Here is a 22,809-nt window from a genome sequence, read left to right on the forward strand (position 1 = left end):
GGGAGTGCCCCGTGGAGAAGTGGAACAAGTGGAGAAACGTGGGTGAGGACATTTATTGTTTTTAAAAGTGGTGATTTGTGTAGACTGTGAACATTTTAACTGTAGCTAGACGAACTGGGGGGGTTCCTCTGCCCCAGTGGTTCAGACTTGATTCCTGGAACTTTACTGTGTGCTGTTATTCTGATTGTGTCCAGAGTGTGTGGGGACCAGAGGAAGCTGATGTGGATAGGTGCTGAAGTGTTGTATGCTGTGTTGTGTTGAGAAAAGTGGACACTTAAGAGATACCACCTTCCCCACTGAGTTTTGTGGTTCTTCCTCCACATTTTACAAACTTGTAAGCAGGGGAAGTAATAGAATCAGGACCCCTGAATGCCGCATAGTCAGTGCAAACTTGTAAATTGTATGCAGTATTTAAGAGCTTTACAGAAATTAAAGGGAAAAGGGGGAACGATCTTCACAGATTCAAAATATGCATTTGGGGTGGTACACACTTTTGGAAAAATTTGGGAAGAAAGAGGGTTACTTAATACTCGGGGGCGAGGGCTAGTGCATGAAGAAATAATCAGGCAAATTTTAAAGGCCATTAGAGGCCCAGAAGCAATTGCCATAGTCCATGTGAAAGGGCACCAAACAGGAATGCAGTTTATGGCCCGAGGAAACAACTTAGCAGATAAAGAAGCCAAAAGTGAGGCTTTACTGAAAGTAAGTACCCCAGAAATCGAAGAAGAGGAGGTCTGGGAATATCCCCCACACCCTTCCCCGAAAGAAACTGAGGGGGATGGAAAAAATAGGAGGCTGGCTAGAAGGAGGTAAGTGGAAATTGCCAGATGGGAGGGAGCTGTTGTCTAAAGATTATACCAGAAAAACCCTAAGGATACTACATCAACAGACACACTGGGGAGCCCAGGCCCTAGCAGAGCAATTCCTGAGATTCTTCGAGTGTAAGGGGATTTATGAATCAGTGAAACGAGGTGCAGGGGTGTATGATTTGCCAGAAGTTAATCAGGCAAGTTGAGAGAATGAATCAAACACTAAAGGCTCAATTGGTTAAATTGATTTTGGAAAGAAAATGTCCTGGTTAAAATGCCTCCCCTTAATCCTGTTACATATTCAGACCCTGCCTCATTCTGAGACTGGACTGTCACCCTTTGAAATGCTATACGGGATGCCCTACGAACACGGCATGCTGGTGGGGCACCCGAGGATAGAAGATGGACAGATACAGCTGTATCTCATAGCCATGAACAAGAATCTGCAGGAATTGCAGAAACAGGGAATGATAACCCTCTTTGGTTTCTCCATACATAAAGTGCAACCTGGGGATAAGGTGCTCGTTAAAACTTGGAGAGAGGCTCCTTTGTCGCCTCATTAGGAAGGCCCTTTTCTTGTCCCCTTAACTACAGATACAGCAATACGAACAGCAGAAAAGGGTTGGACGCATGACTCCCAGTGAAGAAGGTGGGGCCCCTGGAAGAGGCACCAGAGTGGAAAGCCACCCCTCCCCATGGAGACCTGAAGTTAACACCGTGTCGGCCAAGTAAATGACTGATAGGGATCTGCCGCTGTGCTCTCTCTGAAGCCCCCTGGCTTCGCCTGCCCAGCAGAGGCACGGTCAGCAGTGAGGACACTCCCCTGTGTCTCGTGGCAGATTCGGGGAGCGGCTAAGACAGAGCGCTTCACTGTCTGCCTTGTATGGAGGAAAGCGGCGTCTGAGAGGTAATGAGGGAGTCGACTCACGGCCGGGGAAAAAGTCTCAGGTTTATTGTAAGCTCCGAGGAGCTCTGAGTTCCACGTTCCTCCAGCCGAAAGTGAGTCACATGGCTTTCATAATCACCTTAAGTACCAGGGCGGAGACAAGGGGGAAGGACGCTCACCGCCCAATGGAGGAGTTCGGGGGAGTGGTAGGCAGGAGGACAGACAGAAACACAAACCAATGGGAGAAGGTTAAGGGAGGGACCTGTGGCCTTTGTCCACTCACTGGATGCCCAAGGTGGAAAAATTTGGGAGGGTGGGATTAGGAGCTGCGTGAGGGACAAGACACCAGGGAGGGGTGGCATTGGAGGAGGGGTGGGAGAGCTCAGGGTGGAACCATTGAGAGAAAATGGGGGGTGAAGGGGCAAACCATTACAGAACTGTTACAAAGATATAAAAGCACAATACAACAGGGATCTGATAAGGTGCACTGAACCAGGTTGTGGTTGTTATCTGTGCATTTTAAGTGTGAATACTGTAACGAGGTTTGGGTGGTACACTGTATAAGGGGATTCTGGCCAAAGGGCTTGTGTGATAAGTGCCTGGAGGAAGAACAGTGCCTGAGTAGCCCTGTTTTAGGGCTCACCACTCATCTGGGTATAATTGAAGTAGATTCCTTGGTGTGGTTTCACCTATTCTAAAATGGGGTGAGGGAAAAATTGAGGTCAAAAGCTCAAAATCATTACTGTTGAGTGCCGGGGCTTAAACAAAATACTCTGCAGTGCAGACTCAGTTAAACTATCAAGGTGGGGCGTCTTTAAATGGAGATATGCAGCTCGGGCCAGGTACGACACCACAGACAACTACTCCTGCTGCCGAGAAGAGGGTTTACCCCGCCGCTGGTTTCAACCCAGTGGGTGAAGGCAGAGGCAGAGGAGTTTTCATAGTGGGGGTCCCGATGATCCTGAGTCTAGCAATGTGCCTCAAAATTAGTATGCATTGAGGTTGCTTACCCTGCATGGATGTACAAGGCCCCAGGGATGAGGACGTACCATGCATACAGACTGCCCAGAGAGGACACAGGGAATCAGAGGCCCCGACCTTCCCGACCCCGAGGAACTGCAGCCAGGGTAAGATAAGAAGACATAGTCCCATAAATGGCACTCAACAGGGGAGGTGTGAGAAGATAAAGTGTGATCTAAAAAAGGCAACCCCTAAGGACGGGCAGTCAGAGCGCAAAATATGTAAGAGGAATGTTGAACAAATACCTGTCCCTATCTGTGATAAATGTAATCGCACAGTATGGATTGGGGGAAAAATAGAGTCAGTATTTGTAGCTTATTTTCAGGCTAACCCACTGTGTTATGATAATAATCAATTGCGAATGTGTGTGATGGGTGGAAAGACATATTGGGTTGGAGGGAATTCGAAATATAAGAATAAATTGTCCCTCAAAAACAAACCAGTTATCCTTGACCTTTTAGAGGATCAGGATGACAGGGTCTGTCTGCAATACAATAAGACATTCTGCTTCTCAAGAAATAAAGAGGGGGTGGACCCGGAAAATAAAATAAGGCAGGTGGCACAAGAACTAAAGAGACCATCAGCGGCTTGGCAACTGAAATCAAAAGGGTAGTACACATCCCAGTGCAAAAGTGGAACTCCATCCTCCAAGCGTCCTGGTGGGACCATTTGTTTGATGGTACTTAGTGAGAAAAAGGTCATATTTTTTGCATTGTGTTCAATAGCCAGAATCATATTCCTGCCCTGCCTGGTACCCTGCTTTATCAGGTTAATACACTCAGTAGTGCAAGGAATGCAAGTAGCTGCCATGCCCACAGACCCAGAATGTGCTACAGGAAAAATTAATCAGGTATCTAAAATTATGAAATTAGGGGAGGAAAACCCACACCATAGGGCAGCAGATGCCTTGGCTAAATCCGAAGAACAAATAAGGGGAGAAGGGAATGCTTACAAGCTATACCAAGAAATTCCCAAGGAAGAGTGGGATAATGAGCCTGGAGGGAATTAAGAGTGGGTTTTTTTCGACACTAAATGGGGATAAATGTTTAGGTTAGAAAGAAAATCACATGTATTAATGTAGAAATTTTTAGAAAGAGCACAAATTAATGTGTTTATGTAGAAGGGGAGGGATTGTGGTGTGTATAGGGGATAATTCGTACATATAAAATGGTTTACATGTCATATATATATTTTGCTGGTGAAAAACATTCTTATAAAAGATTTTTAAGTGCACAAGTCAGTGTTGGGGATTGCATCACAGTGTCGAAACCACCTGGAAAAAAAGGAGGAGAATCTCATTTGAAAACAGATGAACGTGGCTGGCCCGGAGATGGTTCATTCCTCAAGGTGATCTGGGGAACACCTGGACGGTGAATACGTGATAAATATCTAAGACTGAGATAGCCGGAGCCATCCGAGAGACACATCTCAATGCCGGATTCCAGGAACTCGATCATGGATGAACATCACTCCCCAAATGCGGTTTTGTTCAGTTCGTCACAAAGAAAGGACTCCACATGAATATGTGAAACTCTGAAAGGAAGAAAAAGGGACTCAGCCCCAGGGTAAATAAACTGTATAAAATTCACCCATACAGAACAGTCGGTGTGAACACAGGGGACCTATGTTGCAGCGGTCGGACCTGTGTCTCACCCAGCGCCGATCCCTGACTCGGCTCTGTCCTTATTGATTGGATTGTGGCTAATTCTGACCATATTACGTTCACATAACAAAAATTTATTTTTATTAAATATTAAATTTGGCTCAATTAATTTTTACCTATAACAATTATTATATTAGAAAACAGACTAATCAGGAGATAAGACCTGATCATTGATCTGGCCAAAATAGAGTTCCTTTGAGGGGTGGATGTGCCAAACTTTGAATACTCATGTGAATGCTAAAGAACAAGTCAGTGAGGAAAAATGTGATTCTGCTGCCAGTTGGAAGGGTGAGGTTTCCCTGGGGGAGGCAAACGTGTTTAAATGAAAAAAAAACAAAAAACTGGGACCCCTTCGAGTATCTGCCCCCTCCATATCCGCCAGCACCCGATGCACCCCCTGCACCCCCTGATGGACCCAGCCAGAATACCTGGGGCAGAGTGGTCCAGTGAGAGGAATGGAAAAATGAGATCCAAGCAGTGGCACTAAACCCCCTCTGGGAAGTGCCATTGGGAGGGGCACACGGGGAATCGGGGGGGACTGCCCCACTTAATTCCTCTGAAGTGAGAGCATTTTAAAAGGAATTAAAAGTTCTACTAGAAGATCCTATCAGATTAGCAGGACAAGTAGACCAATTTTTGGGACCCAGTGTTTATACCTGGGATGAAGTACAATCTGTAATAAACCTTTTGTTTACAGCCAAGGAAAGACAAATTATCTGAGCAGCGGGGATGTGGATTCGGCAGAGGGAAAATGTACACCATGGACCCCCTGGGGAGAAGAAAATGCCCTTGCAATGCCCTAATTGGGATCACCTTAACCCCGGGGGAAGGCAAAACATGGAAGATTATAAAGCATTAATTGTCAGGGGCATTAGGGAGGCTGCTCCACCAACTCAGAGTGCCCACAAGGCATTTGCTGAACAACAAAAGAAGGATGAGACTCCACCTGAATGGCTGGAGAGGTTAAAAAGAAATACGAGACAATACTCAGGTGTAGAATAGCTGGACCAGCTTTATTGAAGATAACCTTTGTCACTCATGCTGGGCCAGATATAAGGAAAAGCTAGAAAGGGAATGTCGGGATAAGGGATTGAATGACCTGTTAAAAGAAGCCCAGAAGGTCAATGTATGTCAGGACAAGGAGAAAGCCAAGGGGAAAGCGAAAGGAATGGCAGCCGCTACTGCTGAGGGGAACCAGCCATGCAAGGACCCACCCCCAGAGGGAAGTGAGACCCTGTGAGGGCAAGGCAAGCAGGAGCAGGGGGAGGATAATGGGAACAGAGCTCCCTGGGGGAGTGACCCTAAAAGAGGAAAGGGCAATTGAACAACCGAGGCCCAATCTGTCACCAGTGCAGGGAAATTGGGCATTTGAGGTGAAGCTGCCCACGGAGGGAAAGGGACCTGAAGATTTTTGAGGAGGCTCGAGAAGCGGTCTGCTGTACCCACAGCGGAAAGCTGCCTCATTCACCCCCCTCAACATGCCACCACAGCCTGGAGTGTCCTTGAGTATCCCTGAGTGTCCTCAAAGTGTCCCCAGAGTGTCCCCAGTGACATCACCCCAGGAATTCCCATCAGGATTTGGAGCAATTTTAATTAAAATTCCCAGAAAATTCCCCAAATTTGTATCAAAACCCAAGTGAGGAGCGGAGAAGGGACAAGTGACACTAGCAATGTCCCTGATGATGTCACCGCCATGATGACATCACAGCAGTGACATCACTGTTCCTGCAGCAGCGTTGGGATGTCCTCGATGGCTTTTTGGCACCACTCAGCCACCGTACGGGCAGCAGGACCATCAGGGCCGCAATGGAAACTGTTCAAGATGGTGCTGATTTGCCCTAGTGTCTTCCCCAGGTGACGTGCAGCCAGGCGGGTGCTGGCAACCCACAGCCGCTTGGCCTCAGCCACCGCAGGCACCAAGGCTGCATGGAAATCAGGGGATGGCCCCCTTGTCTCCGCCAGGGCTAACTCGATGTCCCCAAGCTGGCACTGCAGCTCCCGGGGGAACACGGTGGCTCTGTCACACACGGCCCCCAAGCGCTCCAGCGGCCCCAGGGGCAGCTCTGCCTGCGGTCCCCTCCTGGTTGCCGCGTCCTCCCAGTTGCTGCAGAGCTTGGTGGCCTCCTCGACCAGCCAGGACCAGCTCTTCATGAGCGTGTCCACCCACTCCTGCCAGGTGCTGGCCATGGCTGTCACATCAGCCCAGGTGGCCTCCGGGTTGGCCTCAAGGTTGGCCAGGGCCTGGCCCAGAGGTGCGGCCCTGGGGTGGTACCGGAGGGCAGCACCACAGTTGCCCAGTATGACAATGAATTGGCCCAGGGAAATGTCATCAAAGCGGTCCCAGGAGGTGACACAACACTGATTCAGGGTCGCACCAAGGTGATTGATGAAGGTCTTCAGGGACTTGTGCAGGGACTTTGGGGACCCGTCCAGCAGCACGCCCCTGTTTGGCACAGTTGCGGTGGCCACCAGCTTACCCAGGGTGGCCACTGCAGCCACCAGCACCTCCAGTAGCTGGGGAGAGGACAGGGGAGGTGTCAGGGACCTCTTGGCACTTGTGGCCTCCTGTGGTAGCCACTGTGCCCTCTTGGGGTCCCCTCTGTACCCTCCCTGGAGGGCTCTGCTGTCCCCTCTGTCCCTTTGTAACCCCCTGGTCCCCTCTGCCACCCTCGGTCCCCTCCAGCCCTCTGTCACCTCCCTGCTTCCCGCCACACCCCTGTCCTCTCCTGCCACATCACCGTCCCCACTGTCAGCCCCGTGTCAGCCCTCTGTCCCCTCCCCGCCACCTTGCTCCGGGATTGTTGCACCTCGCGGTGCTCCACGGCCGCTGGGGACACTCCAGGACACTCCAGGACACTCTGGGGACACTCCGGGACACTCCGGGGGTTGAACATGCTCACGTGAGAGTTGGAGACACGCCCGAGTATGGCGCGGCTGGATCGGGACAGGGTGAGGTGACGTCACCACCCAAGCCCGCCCCACCTTTGACTGGTTTGGGGGGGTCCTAAGGAGATTTTGGAGGGTCTCAGCTGATGTTTGGGTGGTTCCAGGTGAGATTTGGGGGGGTCCCAGGCGAGAATTTCCAAAGATTTGGGGGTTCCCAGACACCCAGGTGAGGTTTGGGGGGGGTCCCTCATGAAGTTTGGAAGGTTCTGAGGAGATTTTGGGGGTCCCACGTGAGGTTTGGGGGGCCACAGGTGAGGTTTGGGGGTGCCAGGTGAGAATTCCCAAAGATTTGGAGTTTCCCAGGTGAGAACAGCTCGAGGAGGCCGAGAGGGGACTGGCTGTGGGGTTTCGTGGAGGGGCGGTGACGGGAGGGTCCCGGGGAATTTGGGGGCAAGGAGGGGACAGGACGAATCCCCAGACGTTGGACACGCCCCCTTTTAGGCCCCGCCCCGTGTTTCTAGCCCCGCCCGTTGTTGCCAGACATGCCCAAGCACCCCACCCTCTCAGACCCCGCCCCTCCCAGTTCCCAGTCCTGTGTTCTGGCCCCGCCCCCTCCCGAAGCCCGGACCCCAAATGAGCCTTGGCCCCGCCCCTGGTTGGATTTTTATCAATGGAAACCGAAAATTGCCACAAATCAACCCAAAAATACAAACCCGGATGGGTGGGGGGACACAGCCACACTTGTGACATCCCAGGAGGAGGGGCCAGGTGGGATTTTGGGGATCCCATGTGGATTTTTGGGGGCTTCCAGTGGGTTTGGGTGGGTCCAGGTGTTCCTGGAGGCAGTTCCAGGTGCTCCTGGGTGGGTCCAGGTGGGTTTTGGGTGGGTTTGGGGAGGGATCCAGGTGTCCTTGAGAGATGTTCAGGTGCCCCAGGGGTGCTCCAGGTGTCCCTGAGGCATTTCCAGGTGGTTTTGGGGGTGCCCCAGGTGTTTTTTGGGGGGATCCAGGTGTTCCTGGGGGCTCCTGGTGTGCTCAGAAGACATCCAGGTGTTCCTGGGAGGGTTTCAGGTGTCCTGGGGGCAGTCCCAGGTGTTCCTCTGTGAGTCCAGGTGCTTTCTGGGGGGTTCCAGGTGTCCTTGGGGGGGTTCCAGGTGGGTTTTGAGCAGGTCCAGGTGTCCTGAGGAGATCCAGGTTTGTCTGGGCAGGGTGCAGGTGCCCAGGTGTGCTGGGAACTGGTGATCCAGGTGTGCAGGAACACCAACGTCTGGGCAGGCTGGGACTCAGGAGTGAGAGATCCAGGTGTGAGGGGATCCAGGTGTCCAGGTGGGGGTGGGACCTGGTTATCCAGGTGTGATGTCACCTCTCCATTCAGGTGTGCTGTCCCCTGGTTATGACATCACCCCTACCCCAGTGTGATGTCACCAGCTCACTTGACCATGATATCACCTGTCCACACCCCCTCCTGCCCAGGTGTGATGTGACCCCAGCCAGGTGTGACATCATCCAGGTGTGTGACCTCCAGGCTCACATGGGCGTGACGTCACCTTCGTGCCCAGCTGTCCCCTTCCCCCTCAGCTCTCCACCCCACCAGGTGTGATGTCACCCCACCAGGTATGATGTCACCAATCCCACAAGGTGTGATGTCACCCCAGGTGTGATGACGTCACACCTGTGGCATCACCCTGAGTCCCCCCATGTCCCCATCCCCACACAGGTGGCTTTGTATCCCTGCACCCACCCAGGTGTGACATCACCAGTCCCCAGCTTTCCCAGGTGTCACTGTGCACCTGTACCCTGCCCACGCCCCTCTCCCGTGTCCCTGCTGTCCTGGCACAGGTGTCCCTCTGTCACACGGAGCTGTCCCTGCACCTGCCCAGGTGTGACATCACCTGTGCCCAGGTGTGCCAGGTGTCACTCAGGTGTGCCAGGTGTCACTCAGATGTTACAGGTGTTACTCAGGTGTGGCAGGTGTGACATTACCTGTGCCCAAGTGTCCCAGGTGTCACCCAGGTGTCACTCAGGTGTCACTCTGGTGTACCAGGTGTCTCCACACAGGTGCCCCTCTGTCTCACAAAGCTGTCCCTCCACATGAAGGTGCACTCACAGGTGTTGCAGGTGTGATAGGTATGACAGGTGTGACAGTACCTGTGCCCAGGTGTGCCAGGTGTCACTCAGGAGTCAGGTATGCCAGGTATAAGGTGTGCCAGGTGTCACTCAGGTGTGCCAGGTGTCACTCAGGTGTCACTCAGGTGTGCCAGCTGTCCCCGCACAGGTGCCCCGGTGCCTGACGAAGCTGTCCCTCCACATGAAGGTGCGCTCACAGGTGCTGCAGGTGTAGGGCCGCAGCCCGGTGTGGGTTTTCATGTGCTCCGTCAGGTGATGTTTCATCTTGAAGCGTTTGCGGCACTGCGCGCAGGTGAAGGGCCGCAGGTCCAGGTGCATGTTCACGTGCCGCTCGCGCATGCTGCGGTGCGAGAATGCCTTCCCGCAGTGGCACACGAACACCTTGGCCGAGCCGCACGAGCTCACCTGGGCGGCAGGTGAGGGCTGCGAGGGGCCGGGACCCGCCCCGGCCGCGCGGGGCGCTCTGCGGGCAGCTCCGGGATTCATGATTCGGGTGGGTCTGGGCGAAATTCCCGAATTTTCCTGTGAAATTCTGCCGGTTCTGGTCAAAATCCCCTCAGTTCCGTCTGGAATCCCACCAGTTCTGGTCGAAATCCCCAAATTTTCATGCGAAATTCCAACGGTTCTGTGTGAATTTCCCAAGGTTTTGTGTGAAATTCCTCTGATTCCGGTTAAAATTCCCTCATTTTTGTGTGAAATTCCACCAGTTCCAGTCAAAATTCCCTCAGTTCCGTCCCGAATTCTGCCGGTTCTTGTCAAAATTCCTGAATTTTCATGCAAAATTCCGCTGATTCCAGTTAAAATTTCCTCGTTTTCATGTGAAACTCTGCCGGTTCTGTGCAAAATTCCGTCATGTGAAATTCCAGTGGTTCCGGTCAAAATTCCCTCATTTTTGTGTGAAATTCCTATTCCGGTCAAAATTCCCTCATTTTCATGCGAAATTCTGCCGGTTCTGTGCATGATTCCCTCGGTTCCGCGTGGGATCCGCCCAGTTCCCTGCAGGGTTCCCTCGTTTTCGGGTGAAATTCCCCCAATTCCTTCGCTTCTGTGTGAAATCCCACCAGTCCTGTGCAAAATTCCCTCATTTCCATGCGAAATTCCCTCACTTTCGTGCAGAATTCCCTCATTTCCATGAGAAATTCCCTCATTTTCCTGCAGAATTCCCTCATTTCCTTGTGGAATTCCGTGGATCCCCTTGCTGCCCCAGGCGCCTCGGCCCCTCCCGGATCCCATTCCCAAATTTTCCCAGCTATTCCTGGGTCCCATTGCCGAATTTTCCCGGCTGTTCCCAGATCCCATTCCCAAATTTTCCCGGCTGTTCCCGGGTCCCATTCCCGTATTTTCCCGGCCGGGCTCCCCCCCCTCTCCCACGCTCCCTTTCCTGCCCTCCCCCAGCTCATTCCCGCCAGGAACTCCTGGATTTTCCCGGCACACCCCTGCCACAGGCTCCTCATCCTCCTCGCAGGTGAGCACCAGGTCCTCCTGCAGCCACTGGCGCTTGACCAAAATCCAGGGTTTTTGGGGCACAGCCCGGGGCCCTTCCTCGCTGCCCTCCTCCTCCTCCTCCTCGTCCTCCTCGCTGCCCGCTTTCCCCGACGGGAGCTCGGGCAGCGGCGCCGGGAGCAGCGCGTTGGTGCTGCTGGGGGATTGGCTGTCGCTGGCGCGGCTGGAGAGCAGCCGCGAGGAGGAGGAGGAGGATGATGAAGATGACGAGGATGATGAGGACGAGGAGGAAGCGGGCGGCTCGGCAGCGCGGCCCTCCCGCAGCAGCTCGGTGCACTTGTCCACGATGTGCCACATCTGCAGCACGCTGCCCACCGTCAGGAAGCTGAGCAGGTCCCCGCGGGCCATGGACAGGCGCCCGGTGTAGGCGCAGCCCAGCACCAGCGCGAAGGCCGCGGGGTCCATGACGCCGGGCAGCTCGATGGAGTCCAGGTTCTTCAGGAACAGCTGGTCGTGGAAGAAGGGCGAGGACGCGGCCAGCACGGCGCGGTGCGCGCGGAACTCGCGGCCCTGCGGGACAGAGCGGGAATTGAGCGGGACAGAAATCCTGCCGGGGAAGGTGAAACGGGGAATCTCATCAATGCGATTGCCTGGCAAAAGCTTCTGAGAATGTGGAAACGACAACTGAGATGGAAATGAAAAAAGCTCTGAGATGGCAAACCTTGGTTACTGGACAACTGGAAAACAATGGCATGGCCGGCTGAAGGGAAGGTGAAACAGGAAAGCCTCATCAATGCGATTGCCTGGCAAAGGATTCTGAGAATATGGAAACGATACGTGAGATGGAAATGAAATCAAGCTTTGAGATGGCAAACCTTGGTTACTCGACAACTGGAAAACAGTGGCGTGGCCAGCTAAAAGTAATCCCCTTTTGATGAAACAACACCCTCTGCTTGCAGACAGCTCCAAGGGTCAGAGCAGACCCTACTGGCTTGGCAGAAGGGGTCCAAAGAGAAGTTTGTAGGGTTTAAAATGTAACACAGTATGGTAATGTCATGATTCTTATAGGCTGTATGCAAATGCTATAGGATTTGTATCCTGTACTGGATTGGTTAGTGAAAATTAGAATATTCAGCACAGAAGATTTATGGTATTGTAACGGGAACTCCTCTCTCTTTCGGGTCTCTCTTACAGGCCTGCTCGGAGCTGCAGCTGGCAGCCCCAAACAGGGCCCCTGCCAATACAAACAGGGCAATATAAAAGTTTATTGCCCCTTTGCAATAAACCCGGGTTCCAAGCCCTGGCTTCAGAGATCTCTTGTCTCCGTCCTTCCAACCATCCTACCCACCGTCCTCCTACAAAATCCGTTCCAGATTCAGGGGAGAAGTTCTGAGCCTGTAACGAGCTCATCTGTGCTCGTTAAGGCTCTTCAAGGCTCCCCCTTCTCACAAGAGAGAAAAATCAAAAACTTGTGCTGGCAAAATGACCTTGGCCGAGAGAAGGAATTCAAAAATTCAAACTCACAAGATAAGCAGAGAGAAGGAATTCAAAAATTCGAACTGAGAAGGAATTCGAAAATTCAAACTCCCAAGTTAAGCAGGGAGAAGGAATTCAAAAATTTGAACTGAGAAGAAATTTGAAAATTCAAATGCCGAAGATAAATGGAGAGAAGGAATTAGAAAATTCGAACTCCCAGGATAAGTGGAGAGAAGGAATTCAAAAACTCAAACTGAGAAGGAATTCAAAAATTCAAACTGCCAAGATAAGCGGGGCCCCTTTGTTGGGGCAAAGGCTGAGGGTGACTGAGAGCTGTCTGCACAAAGGGCAAGGACCGATAAAAACTGATAAAAACTGATTGCAACTTGAAACTGAAACCAGTAAAATGAATATGCATGAGGCTCTCTGCATATGCATAAGCAAGGGGGATATCGGTGCTACCATGCCCGAAGTCTGGGAAGAATGGTGCACAGAACTCCGTGATATCAGAAGGCTAATTAATTACTTTATTATACTATAACTATATTACACTATATTCACTAACAAGAACTATCACTCACTAACTGGAAAAACCCGTGACTCTGCCCAGAGTCCCGGCACAGCTGTGGATCCAATTGGTCATGAATCCAAACAACCATCGCCAGAATCCAATCCAGCAATCACCTTGGGGAAACAATCTCCAGACCACATTCCACATGGGCACAACAACAGCAGCAGCAAGTGAGATTAGAATTGTTTTGATCCTCTTTTCTCTGCTTCTCTCAGGAGAAATCCTGAGAAAGCCAAGTCTCTCTGTGTCCAGAGGGCGTGTGAATGCCACACTCCCCCCTTCAAAGGACATGTGCAAGACTGAGAATTCCCAAACCCTCTTTATCCACCTGTGGCATTCACACACCCTCTGAACAGAGGAAGACTTGGCTTTCTCAGGATTTCTCCTGAGAGAAGCAGAGAAAAGAGAATCAAAACAATTCTTATCTCACTGCTTGTTGTTGTGCCCATGTGGAATGTGGTCCGGAGATTGTTCACGCAAGGTGATTGCTGGATTGGATTCTGGCGATGGTTGTTAGGATTGATTGACCAATTGGATCCACAGCTGTGTCGGGACTCTGGGCAGGGAGTCATGGTTTTTTCTAGCTAGTTAGTTAGTTAGTGGGATAGTAAGTACATAGTGTTCTTTCGTATTCTTTGCAGTACAGCATCTCTTTGCTATAGTATAGTATAATGCAATATAGTATAATGTAATATGGTCTAATGCAATATAGTATAGTATAATGTAATCTAGCTTAATAAAGGAATTGTTCAGCACTTCTGAATCAATGGAGTCAGATGCCAATCATTTCCCTGCCTCGGGTACGCCTTGATGCTACAAGGGAGTGTCCCAGGTTCCAATACACAGATTTATTCTCTCCCCATCCTCAAGGGCTGTTGGAAGCAGGAGGGGCAGTGTTTTCCTCATCTCCTGTTGATCAGTTCCATGCCTTGAGAAGCAGCTCCCTTCTAAAATCCCACAGGTTGCTCCCAGCTTCCCCAGCCTTCCCATCTGTCACCATTAAATCTTTCTAGGCCACACACAAATTGTAGTTTTCTGTTTGACAGCTGAGAACAGCTTATCATCCACTGTTGCCAGGTAAACACAATATTGCTTTTCAGAGAAAATCGTAGCAGGAGAGCAAGTGAAGCAGGTAGGAAAGGAAAATAAATAATCTATCCAAACAGTGTCAATGTTTTCTGAAATAAAACTAAAATAGCCCAGCTCTTCCAGTCACTCATTTTTCAGAGAGTTGCAGAGGAAGCTCAGTATCTTAGTGAGGCTTGATTAATTGAAATAATGACTCTGAGATAACTCCCTCCATGAGCCATTTCTGTTCAATTGGCAATCAAGGACCCACCACATGACTCAGAATGATATTAGCCCATTGTGCAATGCTCCGCCCAGGGGGGAGGAGCTAAGCATCCCCACCTGGATATAATCTGGAGATGACAGGGGAGGAGCCAAGCATTCCTAACTGGATATAATCTGAGATTTTGGGAGCCAGACTCAGCCTTCCCACAGGTTTCCAAGAGGAAGAGCTGGGGTGTTCCACTGGACCTTCAGAGAAAGACTCCACCCTCCTACAGGATCACTGCTCCAACAGAACCACACCTGACACTCCAGGAGGACTGCAGCCACTTCAATTTGGACTGCTACCAACACGCTGGCCAAAAGGGTTTCAGGTTGTATTCTGACTCTGTCAGTGATTTTCCTTTTGTATTATTACATGGGTTTTGTTTCTTTTCCCTTTTCCTAATAAATTGTATTTCTGACTTGGAGTCTCTCACTGGTTTTGCTTCAAACCAGACCAGGGAGCAATCCCCACGTGTGCCCAGCGCCACAATGAACACACTGGCTTTACAACTCCTACAAAGCTGTGGGATTCACAACACCTACAAAGCTGTGGGGTTCACAACTGTTACAAAGCTGTGGGGTTCACAACTGTTACAAAGCTGTGGTGTTCACAGCTCCTACAAAGCTGAGGGGTTCACAACTGTTACAAAGCTGTGGGGTTCATAGCTCCTACAAAGCTGAGGGGTTCACAACTGTTACAAAGCTGTGGGGTTCACAGCTCCTACAAAGCTGTGGTGTTCACAGCTCCTACAAAGCTGAGGGGTTCACAACTGTTACAAAGCTGTGGGGTTCACAGCTCCTACAAAGCTGTGGGGTTCACAACTGTTACAAAGCTGTGGTGTTCACAGCTCCTACAAAGCTGTGGGGTTCACAACTGTTACAAAGCTGTGGGGTTCACAACTGTTACAAAGCTGTGGTGTTCACAGCTCCTACAAAGCTGTGGGGTTCACAGCTCCTACAAAGCTGAGGGGTTCACAACTGTTACAAAGCTGTGGGGTTCACAGCTCCTACAAAGCTGAGGGGTTCACAACTGTTACAAAGCTGTGGGGTTCACAGCTCCTACAAAGCTGAGGGGTTCACAACTGTTACAAAGCTGTGGGGTTCACAGCTCCTACAAAGCTGTGGGGTTCACAACTGTTACAAAGCTGTGGGGTTCACAGCTCCTACAAAGCTTAGGGGTTCTATTCTCTTTTTGGACACAGCTCACCTGCACGTGGATGGAGACATCGCAGAGCTTCCCCTCCAGGCGCTGCTGGTTCAGGTTGGAGAGCAGCGCTGGCGGCACCTGCGGGAACTCCACGTGCAGCAGCGAGGATGAGGAGGAGGAGGAGGAGGAGGGAGGGGGAGGGGGGGAGCAGGTTTGGGGCATGGCAGAGGAGGAGGGGGAGGGACTGAGGGGGGGGAATGCCAGGGTTTGGGGTCAGGAACTGGGGAGGAATGGCGCGAATCACGCGAGTTCTGCGCCGAATTCCAGATTTCTGACCCAGATCCCCCCAAAATTCTGGCTTGAAGCACGCTGGTTCTGTGATAAAATCCCTTAATTCTGGCCCAAGTCCCATTAATTCTGGCTCAAATCCTATTAATTCCAGCCAAAATCCCATTAATTCCAACAGAAATCCCATTAATTCCAACAGAAATCCCATTAATTCCAACAGAAATCCCATTAATTCCAGCCCAAATCTCATTAATTCCACCCAAACTCACACTAATTTTGTATGAAATCCCCTAATTCTGGGTCAAATCCCATTAATTCCGGCTCAAATCCATTAATTCCAACAAAAAGCTCTTTAATTCCAACACAAATTCCTTAATTCTACCCCAAATCCCTTAATTCTGCATCAAATCCTTTAATTCTGGTCAATTTCCATGAATTCTGACCCAAATTCCTTAATTCTGGCCCAAATCCTGTTATTCTGCACCAAATCCATTCCACTGCTGATGCCCTGGACCACAGCAGCGGCGAAAGCCCACCAGTTTCCATGAGGAAGCCACCAGACGACCCGGGCACTGCACCCCCCAAAACTGCTTTCCTCAGTTCTGTGACTTCCTTCCTCGGTCTTACTCTCTCCCTCCCTTGCTGCCCCTTCTCCCTAACTTCATCCCTACCCCGCCTTCCCCTAAACAAAACCCCAAGAATATCCAACAAATCCACAACCACGTGTCAGCCAAGATGGCTCCAGCCACATGGCATGGCACCATCTTCTGCTTTCTCCTTCCCTAAATTCCTTTCTTCCTGCTTTCTCCCTCGTGGTCCGCCCCTTCCCTGTCTCTCATGAACCAACCCCCCCTTTAGCTCCTAATTCCTAATTTCTACCTTCCAAATCCCACAGGGTGGGAGCTGGAATTGGGGAAAAAGCTGAGAAACCAAAACCCACAGCAAAATTAATTTTGTAATACCAGTTTTAACAGCCTTGTATATTTAGTTGAATTGTAAATTGTACTTCATGATCTCCTTTTCCTGTTATTCCAAGAGCAGGATTATATCCTTCTCTGCAATCCATACCCTTTTTTCCCTATTTTGGGTAGTTCACCGGGAGCAAACCACTCGAAGGCACAGGGTACCCCGAAAATATTTTTCTTTCGCAGAGTCCCTGGCTCCCCGTAATCTCCCCAGTTCCCAATCCCTACCCACTTGTTCTAGCTGAAAAGAGCTCGTCAGCTAGAACTTTTCTCCTAAAACCCTCTAACCTTTTTATCATTCTTATCCCATACCTGTCTTCTCTCCATTTCCCTCCCATCCCCATGAAGTAGTTTTTACAATTATGCTTTTCTAGTTTAAGTTTGTGTTCATATTGCAGATTGTCTGTACTGTTTTCAGTTTTAGAAAGCAGGGGCCTGTCAGGTCACAAGGGTAGATCCAATGAGAAGCAGTTTTCAATTGTTTCTTGAACAGTGAGTGTTCAGATAGTATTAGACTGCTGGACCAGAATCACTTTTGGGTTTATGCTGTCCTCAGTAGGTTCTGAGGGTGACTGATAACCTAAAATGGTGTCTGGGAAAGTATTTTGCAGTTTTTTGTGGTGAATGCTCCCTGAGTGTACACAGTAGCTGAAGCCAAATTTCTTTTTTTTCTTTTTGTTCTTCTTTTAATGACCTAAAAGGTAAAGTATTTTGCGATTTTTTTTGTGGTAAAGCTCAGATCCAAGGGTGAGGATCTGAGGCCACAAACCTGTGTGGTGTCTAGGGGGCTCCAGGTGTTTTCCTGTCCCTGAGAGGGGGAACAGAAGTCGATGCCATAGCCTAAAACTGGTGGCCGTGGTGGTCCGAAAAGCCAGTTGGAAAAGGTGAGACACCATTGGGCCAGTCACGCTGAAAAGGCCAATCCCAAAATTCTCATATGAGCTTAGTGCCAAAGGCTGAAGCCCTTTAAGCACTCGCCCATGCTTTAAATTTGTTTAAAAATCTGCAATATGGACCCACATTAGCCGTTTATTACAATTAAATACTCATTTTATCTTTGTACTGTGTTAACACCCTTTCAGAACTGAACAATACCTCCAACCAAAGGCAAACAACAAATCAAATGGACTGTTTATAGTGTATTCAATTTATCCTCACTGCAATTGTACTTATTGTTGCATCCTGGGTTTTGGTTCAAATTATGGGTTTTTTCTTTGTTAGTTTTCCGGTTCTCTGTACCCTCGTGCATCCCCCGGATTTTTCCCTACTCCTGTGGTTTCTGTGCCCGTCTCCCCATTCTTGCAGTCCCACTCGCCCCAAAGCCCCGTGTCCGCCCCTGCCGTGTTCCCATTGGTGACTGTAGTGCACGTCATCACCGCGATGTCTGTACCCACTGGGCGGGAGGATTCCCCATCGCCGTGTCCCTCCCCTATTTCATCCCACTCTGCTGCACATTCAGGGCCATTAGCGTCCGTGCGAAGCTGGGAGCGGCTGCAGCTTTTCCACCGCACCTCTCGCAGCCAATAAAGCATCCAGCCACCATGCGGACGGATTTGGCCGAATTTCCTGCCTCTTTGTTTCTTCCCTCACGCCAACGGCAAAGCACGGCCAACAGCCCACCCCGGAGCGCGGCAGCAAAAGCGCCTGGGAACTGCGGTGAGCCCCGGCCCCGAAGAAAAGCTGGGACACCCAAGCCAGGCGCTCGAGAACTGATCGGGGCTGAGAAAAGTAACACGAAGCTGCAAGTGGCGCCCAACGTCAGGGCCATGGCCAGCGCAAAGCCGCGGAGCAGGCAGAGAGTCACCACAGAGCACCCAGGAGCCACGCGGAGAGAGCGCCGCCGCCACGAAGCGGCGCCACTGACCAGCGAGCGCCGCTGCCGAGACGAGCGAGCACGATCCACGCAGAAAACCACCGTCACCACCGCAGGGTCACGGTCTATGACAGAAAAGTGCTGTGTGCCGGACTGAAAACAGGAGCAAGAGTCCTCCCGAAGCAAGTCAGTGACGTCTCCGCCACCCACAGGAAAACACGCTGTGTTTTCCCGCGTGGGACTGGAAGTGCAACCATTCATGGCTACGGAAAGCCAAAGAATGGATGCTTCCCAGGAAAGAAGACCCTGGTAGCAGCTTTTATTTGCGAAGATTCCGGTTTGGTGAGTGAATAGCCATGGGGGGTACCCGGCTGATACTTCACGTGGGTGGGCTCTGCCGCGTTTCTGGGGGTACGGATCACGCAGCGCGCAGCGTGTGCGGCGGGCCGCCGGGGTCTTTCGCGTTTTTTGCTTTTTTTCTTTCACCTTTTCTGCACCAGGGGTGAGGCTGTGGGTAGAAATAGCATGGGGACCACGCTATCTACCCAACAAAGGGAATTCTGTACCCAAATTAAGGGGATTTTATCAGTAAAACATCCCTACCCCAAAAATTCAGTCAAGCAGTTTGTACGATGGCTCTGCTTTTCCTTTCCACGTGTAACCGCGGAGGATGCTCACAGAACAGAGTTCTGGGAGCAAGTAGGAGCCAGGTTAGCAGAAGGAATCGACAGGGATCCCTCTGTGAAAGATTGCTTCCCAAAGCTCCATTTGCTGATCTCAGAGGTTGTAAAAGCGGGGTCTGCACGAGAAGCGGGCAGGGAAAGGAAAGAGCCATCGGGCAAAACTGTTTTTTCCCCTGAATCCATTTCCCCATCCTCTCCTACTCCGTTTTCCCCTAACCTGGATAGGCAGAGGGGAGTACTCCACCGCTCTGAGGCGCAGGGCAGCTCCACAGATGTGGACCGTGCTCCTGGCTCCCCCGAGCCGCCCCAGCACCCTCGCCTTACTGGAATTAGCTACTCCGCTGAGGAACTGACCCCAAACCCCTTTTCTAATCCCTTTTTCCCAGTTAGAAATCCTAGTTCTGGCACTACCCCGCGCTGCTCTGCTCCCCTGAATCCTTTGTCCCCCTGAGGAAGCCGTAGCCACGTGGCTAGGGCCTCTGTCTTCCCAAGATGGAGGGTGGCCACGTGAAGGGGTTTCTTCTTCCCATAATCCCTTTGTCTCCTTTGTTCCCTGTATCCCCACCTTTGACCCCACCCCCTCCTGCTTCCCTGTGGGTGTGGGCACCGCCCACTCCAGGCATCGGGTTGCCACCCCTCCCTCTGTTCCCCCTTGGGCGGGCCTTCCCTTCTTCCATGTCCTGCCTGCCACAACATCAGCCCCACCCTCCCCCGACAGGGAGGGCTCTGTCACCTCTGCCCCGCTGTCCCAGGGAGAAGATTCCCCCGCCCTGTCCACCCTGTCCCTCGTACCCCACCCCCACGTCCTCCCGCTCCTCGGATACCCAGGGCGGGAGGGGGTGTAGGGGGGAGGGGAGGGGACGGGCTCAATCTATGAAGTCGAGCAGTCGCTCCGCACTCCAGCCTCCTACGCCAGAGGAGGGGAAAACCCTACATGGACACCCCTTCCCTATGAATCCATAAAAGAGGTCTGCAAAATATCACGTGATTTTGGACAAAAAAGCCTCTTCTTTAAAGGCATTTTAAAAGCCACATTAACGTCTAGAACCGTAGTGCCAGCAGACCTTAAGCGTCTGTTTAGCTGCCTGCTTCTCCCATCAGAATACAGCCTGTGGGAGAGGAGGTGGAAGAAACTGGCAGCAGACCTGCTTCCCGAAATCCGAGAAGGGCCTCACAGCCTGGATGTCGCGGAAGAACCAATCACTTTGGACCATCTTGTGGGTGAAGGAGAATGGAGTGAAGGGCAACTTCAAGCTCAGGGAATTCCAACGGCTGTGCTGGACATGTCCAGGGGTGCAGCAGAGCATGCGTTCCTGGGCATGCCCACCAAGGACCCGATGGTTCCCTATACAGCGATTAAACAAGGTGTCGCAAAGCCTTTTGTGGATTTCGTAGAGCGGGTCCGGGCAGCAGTTGAGAGACGGGTGGAGAGACCTGAACACCGAGACGGACTAGTCCTAGAAGTGGTGCACATGAACGCCAACACCATGTGCAAAAGAATCATCCTGTCACTGCCGGCCTCACCAGCGCCGACCCTCGACCAGATCATCAAGGAGTGCACCCTGAAATTGCACCTGATAGAGGAGGAGGCCCCAAAGAGACCTAAAGACAAGCTGGTCGCATCTGCTGCTGCTCCTCCAAGGAACTCAGCTCCGAAGCGACTTCCATCCACACGCCAGTGCTTCCACTGCCATCAGGAGGGACATTTTCAGGATCGCTGCCCACTTCTAAGGACTATACCACCCGGGGCTGCGGGAGGAGGGACGGGAACCACACAATCCCAAAAAACTAGAAAAGGAACGCGCACTTGCCTCGCGTGCTGATAAAAATGAGGCAAGTCGTGGTGCCGCGAGAGGAGCCGTGATACACCATCTAGTCCCATCTGTAAGCGGCTGCCTCTCAACTACTGACATCGGGGAGCCTTATCGGCTCCGACTCACCAATTCTGTCCACTTTCGTTCCCAGGACTGGCAGTTTTTCATAGCAGATGCAGAGCTTCTATCGCACATCTGCTGCTGTGAAACCAGGAGGAAGGAGGACCTTCTGAACTGCAGGTACCTCGTGCTCGGAGACACAAAAAGCACCCCACTGGAGATAGAGGTTCCTCCAGTAATTTCCACTCTTAATCCGAGGCTCTTCTATCTCGTGGCACGCTGTGTCCATCCCCCCCTCTTCCTGCATAAAGGCCAGGTTATTGCACAGGCAATTCCTATTCCTCGTGCTCTCTGCAATGACCTGGAACTCTCAGACGTTTATGCTGGGAAGTTGGGAGAGGAAAAACCCCTCGTATGGTGTAAACTCAAGTGTGAGGGCCGTTCTGCATACCTTCAGAGGATGTTGGACACGGGCAGACGTGATGGTCATTCCACCACATAAGTGGCTGTCACACTGGGAGCTACAAAGCGTGGCCACGCCAGTCTTAGGACTAGGCGGGCCCCAGCCAGCAAAGCAATCAAAAAATATTATCCAAATTAAGGGTCCGAACGGGCTGCTGGCCTCAGTATGTCCGTTCGTGATCGATTGTAAATTTACACTATGGGGGAGAGACGCTATGTCCCAGTGGGGAGCCAAATTGGAATTTCTGGCCCCTGGCATTTTTAGGTGCGGCCACTGAGGAGCGCCCCACACAGAAATTAACATGGCTCACAGGTATGCCTGTCTGGGTGGAGCAGTGGCCGCTAAGTAAACAAAAACTGCAGGCCCTCACAAAAATACTGGAGGAGGAATTGGCCAAAGGACACATTGTAAAAACAAACAGCCCCCTGGAATTCTCCAGTGTTTGTAATTAAAAAACCAGGGAAGGACATGTGGCGACTCCTCCATGACCTAAGGAAAATTAATGAAGCCATAGAAAATCTGGGCTCTCTCCAACCGGGTATGCCATCTCCATCTATGCTACCCCAAAATTATAATTTGGCTGTAATTGACATTAAGGATTGCTTCTTTCAAATCCCGCTCCATCCGGATGATGCTCCCCGTTTTGCCTTCTCTGTACCCTCCATCAACAGGGAAGCCCCTATGAAGCGCTACCACTGGACAGTACTACCTCAGGGGCTAAAATGTTCCCCCACTATATGCCAGTGGTATGTCGCCAGGGTTCTGTCCCCCAGTGCGTGCCAAGTGGACATCCTGTATTTTCTATCATTACATGGATGACGTGCTGATTTGTGCCCCTGATAGCAAGGTCCTACAAGCAGCTCTGGAGGACACTGTTAGGGCCTTGTCGGTGGCCGGATTCGAACTACAAAAAGAGAAGGTAGAGTTACTGCCACCCTGGAAGTACCTGGGCCTAGAAATTAACAACCAAACGATTAGGCCTCAAAAAATTCAGATAAGTAACAACCCCAAGACGCTGAATGACATCCAGCGCTTGTGTGGATCGCTAAATTGGATCAGGCCATGGCTGGGACTCACCACGAGGGAACTATCCCCTCTTTTTGACTTGTTAGCAGAAAGGGAGGGGCATGAGGGTTTAAGTTCCCCAAGAGTCCTGACCCGGGAGGCCAGAGCTGCACTTGAGAAGGTCCAAACCACCATCGCGAGTAGGCAAGCCATCGCTGTCAACAAGAGCTGCCTTTCCGCTTCATCATCTTAGGTGAGTTACCCCCATTTTATATGGTATAATATTCCAATGGGACAAGGGCCAACAGGACCCCCTCTTGATAATAGAGTGGGTGTTCCTCGGCCACAGACAGTCC

General features: G+C 51.3%; 2 protein-coding genes and 1 pseudogene across 3 annotated transcripts in view; 1 reads left to right on the top strand and 2 right to left on the bottom strand.

The window, feature by feature from the left end:
• Nucleotides 1-22,809, bottom strand: part of LOC137464152 (zinc finger protein 154-like) — a 450,159-nt gene that overhangs the window by 287,836 nt on the left and 139,514 nt on the right. The gene's annotated exons all lie outside the window — the stretch shown is intronic.
• LOC137464123 (zinc finger protein 850-like) overlaps nucleotides 1-22,809 on the top strand; it is a 466,862-nt pseudogene that overhangs the window by 219,064 nt on the left and 224,989 nt on the right.
• On the bottom strand, nucleotides 10,205-15,584 carry LOC137464171 (zinc finger and BTB domain-containing protein 22-like). Its single transcript, XM_068175490.1, has 3 exons — nucleotides 15,423-15,584; nucleotides 10,762-11,403; nucleotides 10,205-10,225 (listed from the first exon to the last, which is right to left on the bottom strand). Exons 1-3 carry the CDS (start codon nucleotides 15,582-15,584, stop codon nucleotides 10,205-10,207), a joined length of 825 nt encoding a protein of 274 aa, XP_068031591.1.

This window comes from Anomalospiza imberbis, chromosome 37 (genome assembly GCF_031753505.1).
Source record: "Anomalospiza imberbis isolate Cuckoo-Finch-1a 21T00152 chromosome 37, ASM3175350v1, whole genome shotgun sequence".
In the NCBI taxonomy this organism is placed as follows: Eukaryota; Metazoa; Chordata; class Aves; order Passeriformes; family Viduidae; genus Anomalospiza; species Anomalospiza imberbis.

What these genes read in the sequence shown, in the direction of transcription:
- LOC137464171 (XM_068175490.1), bottom strand. Translation starts at nt 15,584, where the DNA reads ATGCCCCAAACCTGCTCCCCCCCTCCCCCTCCCTCCTCCTCCTCCTCC. An exon ending in ATGTCTCCATCCACGTGCAG is followed by an intron (nt 11,404 to 15,422) that starts GTGAGCTGTGTC and finishes TCTGTCCCGCAG; the next exon opens with GGCCGCGAGTTCCGCGCGCA. An exon ending in GGGAGGGCAGGAAAGGGAGC is followed by an intron (nt 10,226 to 10,761) that starts GTGGGAGAGGGG and finishes AATTTTGCACAG; the next exon opens with AACCGGCAGAGTTTCACATG.